Source organism: Temnothorax longispinosus, chromosome 11 (assembly GCF_030848805.1).
Source record: "Temnothorax longispinosus isolate EJ_2023e chromosome 11, Tlon_JGU_v1, whole genome shotgun sequence".
NCBI lineage: Eukaryota > Metazoa > Arthropoda > Insecta > Hymenoptera > Formicidae > Temnothorax > Temnothorax longispinosus.
The window spans coordinates 8,077,961-8,088,492 of NC_092368.1; the positions used below are offsets into that span (position 1 = coordinate 8,077,961).

General features: G+C 36.0%; 1 protein-coding gene across 2 annotated transcripts; it reads left to right on the forward strand.

The window, feature by feature from the left end:
• Positions 1 to 1,806: 1,806 nt before the first annotated feature.
• Positions 1,807 to 9,163, forward strand: LOC139822356 (uncharacterized). 2 transcript variants are annotated; one of them, XM_071794002.1, is made up of 12 exons: positions 1,807 to 2,423; positions 2,510 to 2,798; positions 2,880 to 3,019; positions 3,103 to 3,232; positions 3,291 to 3,392; positions 5,963 to 6,129; positions 6,207 to 6,310; positions 6,380 to 6,499; positions 6,584 to 6,931; positions 8,179 to 8,301; positions 8,383 to 8,534; positions 8,623 to 9,163. In XM_071794002.1, exons 1-8 carry the CDS (start codon positions 2,172 to 2,174, stop codon positions 6,381 to 6,383), a joined length of 1,188 nt encoding a protein of 395 aa, XP_071650103.1. In that variant the 5' UTR covers positions 1,807 to 2,171; the 3' UTR covers positions 6,384 to 6,499; positions 6,584 to 6,931; positions 8,179 to 8,301; positions 8,383 to 8,534; positions 8,623 to 9,163. The 2 variants fall into 2 exon arrangements, with proteins under 2 accessions (XP_071650103.1, XP_071650102.1); XM_071794001.1 differs by having other exon boundaries at positions 8,383 to 9,163.
• The last annotated feature ends 1,369 nt before the right edge of the window (positions 9,164 to 10,532 follow it).

Genomic DNA, 10,532 nt, shown 5'->3' on the forward strand with positions numbered 1-10,532 from the left:
CAAACTTCAATCGCACAGGCCTCAATTTTACCCGCACAGTCCTCCGCTACAAAGACCTCCCTATAGTCAAGAGAGTGGCTAAGATAGCCACTCCTCCACCTCTGCCGTTAATCCTGTCCCGTCTCACAGTATCAAAGCCTCTAATGAGAAACTTAAGCTGAGGCTTAAGCCACGTCTCTGAGATCGCGGCGCAGTCGAAATGTGTGCTCTGCTTTTCCAAATCCTGAAAACGTTGTAAAACAGAATGAGCGTTCCAATGCACAAGTCTAAACTTGTCAATCGACCTGTTATATATAGTTAGCAATTCAGGTAAAGTTATATTGAATAAGAGTATAAAGCCCTTAAAAAAAGTATATATATATATATATATAAAAATAATAATAATAAAACAATTAAAAAAAAGATTTAACCCGAGAAGGTATATTCTTATAAAAAACGCTATAAAATATCAAAATGCGCTTGGAATTAAAAGCCAAATAAAAGAGAAAAAAAAAACAGAAAAAGTACAATAAAGGAAAATTTTCAACTGTAAATTATCAAGAAATATAACTTGAAACGCAAAAGAAAAATTAAAAACTTAGGCTAATCCTTGGTAGTTCCTTCGTGCAGCTTCAAGGTGTTCTCTAGTCTCATTAGCAGTACATCCAAGTCTTTCATGCGGATTGCCCTTTCCAGGATTTCCAGCATTTTGGATGAACATTCCGGAGCACAATTCTTAAGGCTTGCAGCAAAAGATTTTCCTTTCGGATAAGATTGTACAATGGCCGGAGTGTTTGTCATCGAAACACCCATCTTCGAAGGAAGTTGTGGAAAATTCTTCAGGGAGAGAACCGGTGCGTCTCGAACTTCAGATGTGGGGCAATTTCTTTCTTTCTTCTGCACCAAAGCCCTAGCTTCAAAGAAGGGCAAAACATGCTTTTGTGCGTTACATAAGACAAAGACTTAAGGCATAAAACACTGCCAAGACAGCCATTCTGCTTAGGCTCTTAGTTGACTAAAATCTATAGTTTACGTCACGTACACTATAGCATTTTAGTTAACTAAGGCTGCGTTCGGAATAGCACCCATATAGGCACTCCATGGTCCTTCTTTTATCTGAATAAAAAAAAAATCGCACCTAAATTCAACTTTATTTCTTGACGCTAGCGTCAAAGCAAAACCACGTGACCATAGAAATAATATTTTTTATTTATTTACATTATATAAATATAAATTTGTATATATACATATAATATAATATAATTTATATGGTAATTATTCAGTTTAGGGGCCTCACCTCAAATCTCGATGTAATTATGCTCAATCGACGCTCAATATATATATATATAGACACATATATAATATTATTTTTGAAGATTTTGGCTCGCTGAAAATGAACGCCGAGCGTCAACTTCAAATGGCACCTTGAGACCTTGAGAGGCACACGTACGTTTGTTTGCGGGAGAACGCTGCTCACCGATTGGTCGTTTTGAATTGCATTTATTGCGTGGTTTTATCGCTGTTGTGACTGTTGGCGTATGGCGTATGACAGAAGTCTTCTCGTCGCATGTCCCGCCGTTTTTCGCGACGCGTTGACCCTCGCAAACCCTGAAACGGACGTTGAGCGCGACGTCGAGTCGAAATCGTAATTTATATCGAAAACGAAAAAAAATTAATATTTTTTGTTATACGTGACGACCACCACATATAAATTCGACCACCATGACCTAGATTTTGATGCGTACTTTAATTCTAGACAAGAATTTTGCATTTCTATAAAGCCAATTAAAAGATTAGTGCTAAGAAAAAAACTGAAAAAAACCGGCTAGGATCACGGCTTTAGGATCACCTTAACGCGACAAGACTATCTGCAAGCTGTTTGGTACACACAAGCCATCGATATATCGGTGCACTGCGCGTTTCCCGATGCTTTTAAACACTCACGTGTCTCACGACTTCATGAGCTAACTGTAAAAATTTTGGATCGCGAAAATGGCCCAAGCTCATACGGAGAATTATAAGGTATAAGGTAATAATGTAAAAATATGAATGTTTTTGCCTTTCAGTCCGCTGCGAAACAAAAGCTATGGCGAAGAATGCGCTTAAGTTGGAGAAGGCAGTATCATGTTGTTCAACAGCGGAACGTCGTGATTTAATCTCAGTGGCTATAATAAGGTTTTTGGAGAGGATAAATGGAGTCATGCTGTGATGAGCCAAATCTTGGATATCTGTCATTAGTTGAAAAATTTCTCATGAGTATGAATAGTCAGGTCGCTAAAAATAAGCTTAAATTTGTTGTAGACTTCGTCGAATATAAATACCGTTTTAGCTGTGTGAGTTTCGTTAAGGTTCAGCTTGAGAATGGAGACTGTTATCAGGACGTTGGTTATTCTTACATTGCAGAGGAATCTACAAAGGACTCGTCGATATATAGCGCCAGAGTTGTATGTGTCAGTCACTTAGAAGAAATAAGCAGTGTATTTTGTATTTTGTATTTTGGCTGAACGATTGGAACTTTTTATTTGCACAGGGTTCTGCTATAAATGCCTTAATAAGAGTTCTCCTGCCGTTTGGAGACAAAATTGAAAGAGAGCTGCAACAGCTGCAAAGACAGATTAGTTCTAAACAAGATAACATACAAAAAGATGTGGTACAGTCATTGGATAAGCAGATTTCAGAAAAAACAAATGTTTCAGTCAACACATTCGATACTGCAGATTCGATGGATTTAGAAGCGGATTTTCCTGATTTAATCTCAGCGGCTAATAAGGTTTTTGGAGAGGGCAAATGGAGTTATACTATTGTCAACCAAACATTAGGTATATCTGTCATTAGCTGAAGAAATTCTCATAAGTGTGAATAGTCAGGTCTATGAAAGTAAGCTCGCGAATTTGTTGTAGATTTCATCGATTATAAATGCCGTGTTGGATATGTCAATTTCGTTAAGGTCCAACTGGAAAATGGAAAGGACTACGAAAACGTTGGTTCTTACATTGCAGAGGAATCTACAAAAAGCTTGTCGATACGTAATGCCAGAATTGTATGCCTCAGTCACTTGAAAAAAAAGCAGTGTACTTTATACTGTACCTAAACCTGAACGATTGGGACTTTATGTTTGCACAGGGTTCTGCTGTAAATGCCTTGAAAAGGGTTCTCCTGTCGTTTGGAGACAAAATTGAAAGAGAGCTGCAACAACAGAGACAGATTAGTTTTGAACAAAGTGACATACAAAGAGATGTGGCACAGTCATTGGGTAAGTGGACTTGAAAAAAAGAAACCAAATGTTTTAGTTAACACGTTTGCTACCGCAGATCCAATGGATTTAGCAGCGGATTTTTCTGATTTAATCTCAGCGGCTAATAAAGTTTTTGGAGAGGGCAAATGGAGTTATAATGTTGTCATCCAAACATTAGGTATATTTGTCACTAAATAAATTAGCATAAGTGTGAATAGTCAGGTCTATAAAGATAAGCTCGCAAATTTGTTGTAGATTTCATTGATGACATGATTAACGATAATATTAAATCGTTCAGATAAATATTGGGTAAAAGTTTACAATAACTTACACAGCTCGGATTACTTTGACCTTGACATATGTTGTCAAGGACATAATACTGAGTAACTTTTCCTTATAACTTAATCGGCGGTCGCTGCTTATTAAAAAGTTATAAACAAAAAAAGTTTGAAAAATATAGCAGCTATTTTGAGTATTAGAAGGCATAAATAACTAATATATATGTCGAAATAGTTCACGCATACACTTTTCACGCGAACCGAGGTTCACCCACACCCCCCCTGCTTTCGGGGGAGGTGCGGTAGCTCCGAAATAGTTCACGCATACACTTTTCACGCGAACCGAGGTTCAACCACACACCCCCCCTGCTTTCGGGGGAGATGCGGTAGCCCCGAAATAGTTTACGCATGGGTTAGTTGACGCGCTTTAAACAATTAAATACTGTTAAAGCGCGTCATCTAACCTATGTAGATTAGTGACGCGCTTTAAACAGTTAAATACTTGTAAAGCGCGTCATCTAACCTACCCCTGGTAACCATATCCGATAGAAAACGATTAAAAACGGCTATATCTGTATCGTTTTTAATCGTATCTTATCGGTTCTATCGTTGCATATTTAGAAGACAGATAAAACATTAATCGAATCGAATCGGTTTCTATCGTTTTAGGTCCGAATGAGAAAATAACTATACAAATTTTATAGTTATGAATCGTTTTCTGAATCAATCGTATATACACGATATAATATGTATCGTTATTTATGGTAATAATTTTACCGTATGCATTAATACGGATATATAAGAATAAAATGATAGACATCTTATCGATATTTATATGACTTAACCGAACCGATACATCTATCGTTTCTTATCAGGATTTTCTGACATACAACTTATCATCTTCTTAATGGCAGCAAATCGGTTCGTTTTCTATCGTATATTACTGATATAAATTGAATCGTTTGAAAACCTTCTACTTTGTATATGTTTGTATAAAGTTAAAACGATAGACATCTCGTCGATATTTATACGACTTAACCGAACCGACACATCTATCGTTTCTTATCAGGATTTTCCGACATACAACTTATCATCTTCTGTACGGCAGCAAATCGATAAAATATTTTATTTGTATGTTAGTGCAATTTTAAATAAGACGTTTCTAATGTAAATGTTGTTTTTATTTCTTTAATAACCGTGAAAATTTTGGCCCTTGGCTTCCTGGTGCTGTTGTCGCAAAGGTGGAAGCTTAATTATTTCAAAACAATGCAGTTCTTTCTTTATCATAGAAAGATCTCTGATACGGTTTATTTTTCTTTTACACGGTTATAATCCGGTGGCATACAGAGTAACAAACATCTAAAGATGTTCTGACTGATATATAGCTGAGAAATTTCAAATTTTTCCAATTTTTTTCTGACAGGGCATCGTAAATAAACGGTTCACTATTAACCATATTAAAAAGACAATTATAGCTACTTTAATACCATTAAAAATTATAGAAACCGATGCACCACTAATAAGAAATTTAGAATGCAAGCCCATGTGTATTGTATCGAGAATTTCTTATAGAGTATCGTGAATAAACGAAACTTCAATTATGTTAAAAACTGATTGAGACCGATATAAAGGTAATAAAAAATTTCCGATAGAATCCCAAGTATTTTGCAACGTGAGTTTCTGATAGAATACCGTAAATAAACGATTCACTAATTATATTAAAAACGATAGAAACTGATATATAGCTGATAAGATATTTACGATAGGATTCCAAGTATTTTGTAACGTGAGTTTCTGATAGAGTACCGTAAATAAACGATTCACTAACCATATTAAAAACGATAGAAACTGATGTGCAGCTGAAAAGACATTTACGATAAGATTCCAAGTATTTTGTAACGTGAGTTTCTGATAGAATACCGTAAATAAACGATTCATCACTAACCATATTAAAAACGATAGAAACTGATGTATAGCTGATAAGACATTTACGATAGGATCCCAAGTATTTTGTAACGTGAGTTTCTGATAGAGTACCGTAAATAAACGATTCACTAACCGTATTAAAAACGATAAGAAATTTTTTTATCGTTTTCTATCGAAGATGGTTACCAGGGACGTATTTTCCAAACTTTTTTTGTTAATAACTTTTTAACGAATAACGAGCAACGGCTAAAACCTTCTGAAGGTCACTCGGGGTCATGACCTTGACAACATATATCAAGGTCATTGAAATCGGTGAGGTCGCCAAACTTTTTTTTGTTAATAACTTTTTATAATAAACAGCGACCGCCGATTAAGTTATATAAGGAAAAGTTACTCAGTATTATGTCCTTAACAACATATGTCAAGGTCAAAGTAATCCGAGCTGTGTAAGTTATTGTAAACTTTTACCAAATATTGTACTGGCTGCGTCAGTTTCGTTAACGTGAATAGTCAGGTCTATAAAAATAAACTCGCTTTGGTGTAGATTTTGTCCACAGAATTGATGGTACTAGAAATTCTCCAAGCAATTACCGTGCTGGCTGCGTCAGTTTCGTTAACGTCCAGCTTGAGAATGGAAACTTTCATAAGGATGTTGGTTATTGCAATGCAGAGGAATTTACAAAAGGCTTGTCGATATATAACGCCGGAATTGTATGTCTCATCGCTTGAAAAAAAAAGGAGTGTACTTTATATATTACTTGAACGAGATTGGGACTTTGTTTGCACAGGGTTCTGCCGTAAATGCCTTGAAAAGAGTTCTTCTGTCGTTTGGAGACAAAATTGAAAGAGAGCTACAACAACTGCAGAGACAGATTAGTTTTGAACAATTAAGGTAATGACGTACAAAGACATGTGGCACAGTCATTAGGTAAAATCGGATTTCAAAAACCAAATGTTTTAGTTAACATGTTTGCTACCACATATCCGATGGATTTAGCAGTGGATTTTCCTGATTTAATCTCAGCGGCCAATAAGGTTTTTGGAGAGGGCAAATGGAGTCATACTGTTGTCCAAATACTAGGTATAATATTTGCCATTAGCTAAATAATCTCACATAAATGTGAATAGTCAGGTCTATAAAAATAAGCTCGCAAATTTGTTGTAGATTTTGTCGACAGAAATGATGCTGCTATAAATTCTCCAGGCAATTACCGTGCTGGCTGCGTCAGTTTTGTTAACGTCCAGCTTGAGAATGGAAACTTTCATGAGGATGTTGGTTATTACAACACAGAGGAAATTACAGAAAGCTTATCGATACATAAAGTCAGAATTGTATGCATCAGAGTCACTTGGAAAAAATAAGCAGTGTATTTTATATTTTGGCTAAAAAATGCCTTAAAAAGAGTTCTTCTGTCGTTTGGAGACCAAATTAAAGGAGAGCTGCGGGAACTGCAAAAACAGATTATTCCTAAACAAGTTAACCACATACAAAGAGATATGGCACAGTTATTGGGTAAGTAAACTTCAAAAAAAATTAAATTTTGGAGACACGGTAGTGTCTGGCGTTAAGTATATACGCAACGAGATACAGGCTTTGTATCTATAATATATGCGAGCCAATGAGTTGAGGGATTATTGAATCCTCCCTTAGATTATTGAATCTCAATTATGTGTAGAATAAACGTTATAAGGAAAAGTGCAACACACACACACACACACACACACACACACACACACACACACACACACACACACACACACACACACACAAACTATTGAAAAAGAAAATTATATCATATAATTTATTATATTGTATCATTTTTTAATCTACATAGGTAATTATTTTTATTATAATTATACGAAGGCATTCTTGTACTACAATTTTATTATTCCAGATATTTTTACATTATTCTTTCACAAATCTTGTTAATCATATGTGATTGTTTTTGCATTAAAATTTCGCGATTGCATTTGGACCCTTTCATTGAATGCCGCCGTCAATATGCGCGATGATATACCTGTCTTTTTATATCATGTCCGTAAGCATATCTTCTGTCCTTCAGATCTTGCGGAAGCTCTCCAATGGGAATGCTCAGGCTGTTATACAATAGAGGAAGTTCGGATATTCTGAATCACCCTAAGCCTTTTTCAATATAACTTGAAAACTATTAAAGATAGCTGAACTTTGTTTACGCTGGGCTGTAATGCCAAATGTTTATTACAACGTGTTTCTAGTCAATTTCGTTTTTTATAGTAAATTTAACGCCATAGCAAAATTTTCGAAGGTAGATTTTTGTTGGATAAGGTGAACCATTGTAAAACACTTCATATTCTAGATATCGCGGTGGTTTTATTTATAAGAATATTTCACCTTATCCAAACTTCTTCTACTTCTATGCGGAATACATAAAGGCATAAAAATATTGTACTGATTTAAAATGTTTATCATATATTTCTTCTTTTTATTTAATACAATTTTCTGATTTTTTTTTGTAAATAATAACAGTATATAATAACAATTGTAACATTTTTAAAATTATGAAATGTAACAACCTTTATTCATTATTTACTTAAACATTCTTCTTACGGAAATTAACATAATTTATGTTAAAATGCATAATTATTTTATATTTTTGATAGGATGTATTAAAACAATTTTGTACAATGGTTTCTTAATACATAACAGTTTTTATACTTGCGCGTGCACTCGACGACTTTTTTTACATTTTTTTCAAAAAGGTAATTTTTTAATAATTTCAGTTGACACGTTTGCTACTGCAGATCCGATGGATTTAGTAGCGGATCTTCCTAATGTAATCTTAGCAGCCAATAGGATTTTTGGAGAGGGCAAATGGAGATATACTGTTGTCTACCAGAAATTAGGTATATCTGTTATTAGCTGAAGAAATTCTCATAAGTGTGAACAGTCAGGTCTATAAAAATAAACTCGCGAATTTGTTGCAGATTTTTTCGACATAAGAGCTCGAGATGAATACCGTGCTGCCTGCGTCAGTTCCGTTAAGGTGCAGCTTGAAAATGGAAACTTTCACCAGGATATTGGTTGTTGCAACGCAGAGGAACCTACAAAAGGCTTATCAATAGTTAACGCCAGAATTGTATGCGTCACTTGGATGTCACTTGAAAGAAATAAGCAGTGTATCTTATATTTTTACTGAACAATTTTGGGAATTTCTTTTTGCGCAGGGTTCTGCTATAAATGCCTTAAGGTTGTTCTACATAGAGGTTGTAAGCTGGTATTAACGCAGTAGCAGTACGTCTCAGGGAAGCGCTTTTCGGTGTAGCAGGTCGTAACAGTGGTAGTAAGCGAAGTGCTACAACCGCACATATTCCACATAGAGGTTTTAAGCAGTTTTAAGTTGGTATTAACGCAGTAGCAGTACGTTTCAGGCATAGACTATAGAAGATCAAGAAAGCGTTTTCCCGGTGTAATAGGTCGTAACAGTGGTAGTAGTGAAATGAACCAAATCCATTTCTTACAGCTCCGGTAACTTAGCCGGTCAACTTCGACTTTATTAATTTTCATATTTTTTTATCGTTTGTTGGTCGTTTGTTGGTGATTGTTGGCCTAATTACAACGTTTGTTGGTTCTTAATTTTTTTTTAAATTTAAAAAGAAAAATTAGCATTAAGTTAGCCGGAAAAATTTTATTTTTAATTTCAAAAAAGCCTAATCGATGCGTAATCGTTTGCTGATGATTGTTGGTCTAATTTTAGCGTTTGTTGGTTTATTATTAGTCTTAAAAACGAAAAAAAACTAAAAATTATCTTACATATTAAAGTAATCGAAGATTGGTTTATTTACCTACGACTTAAGCTTTATTTCTATCAATTTAAGGCTAACATCTATAAAACTGCCATATGAATATGGGCCTTAACATCGGCAGAAAATCGCGAAAAGATAAAGAAACATGGTGGTTCGCGTGGGAAGCACACACACACACACACAACGGGGGGGTGCGCGGGGGGGCCTTCGGCCCCACCCTCCCCCGCACCCACCCCGCCGGTAGGCTGCGTGGACCTCGCTTTACAACATAAAGTACATGCTAAGTTGTAAAACGAAATTATAAAGCACATGCATGGAGGGGTGCAAGGGGACTTAAGGTGGAAGCACATAAAATTGCAGGAGCCATAAGCAGAAGGCAGAAGCCATATGCGCATGCGCTATGGTATTTATAGAGCTCTACAGATACCATAGCGCATGCGCATATGCCTTCTGCCTTCTGCTTATGGCTCCTGCAATTTTATGTGCTTCCACCTTTACATGCGTGAACGCACGTGAACAGAAAGGCTTTTCTCCCCTGCACCCTCCCCCATGCATGTACTTTATAATTTCGTTTTACAACTTAGCATGTACTTTATGTTGTAAAGCGGAGGCCGAAGGCCCCCCCTCGCACCTCCCCGTTGTGTGTGTGTGTGTGTGTGTGTGTGTGTGTGCTTCTCACGAACCACCATGTTTCTTTATCTTTTCGCGATTTTCTGCCGATGTTAAGGCCCGTATTCATATGGCAGTTTTATAGATGTTAGCCTTAAATTGATAGAAATAAAGCTTAAGTCGTAGGCAAATAAACCAATCTTCGATTACTTTAATATGTGAGATAATTTTTCGTTTTTTTTCGTTTTTAAGACTAATAATAAACCAACAAACGCTAAAATTAGACCAACAATCATCAGCAAACGATTACGCATCGATTAGGCTTTTTTGAAATTAAAAATAAAATTTTTCCGGCTAACTTAATGCTAATTTTTTTTTAAATTTAAAAAAAAATTAAGAACCAACAAACGTTGTAATTAGGCCAACAATCACCAACAAACGACCAACAAACGATAAAAAAATATAAAAATTAATAAAGTCGAAGTTGACCGGCTAATTTACCAGAGCTATTTCTTACGGCGTACGTTCTACGTCGTCAATGGCGGGATACGCTGCGCACAGTCACGGCCTGTCAGGGGAAGTGTTTTTGCTCGGCATCTTGTATCGACGAAGTTAATGACTGAACTGGCGCCTTTCGAGGCCCTCTATCCTGGGGATTTTACTACTATACGACGAGTGGTTCGCCCTGGCCTATATTTGAGCAGCGCTCGACGGCCATCAGA

What these genes read in the sequence shown, in the direction of transcription:
- LOC139822356 (XM_071794001.1), top strand. Translation starts at nt 2,172, where the DNA reads ATGGAGTCATGCTGTGATGAGCCAAATCTTGGATATCTGTCATTAGTT. An exon ending in TATTGTCAACCAAACATTAG is followed by an intron (nt 2,799 to 2,879) that starts GTATATCTGTCA and finishes AATTTGTTGTAG; the next exon opens with ATTTCATCGATTATAAATGC. An exon ending in AGATGTGGCACAGTCATTGG is followed by an intron (nt 3,233 to 3,290) that starts GTAAGTGGACTT and finishes TTGCTACCGCAG; the next exon opens with ATCCAATGGATTTAGCAGCG.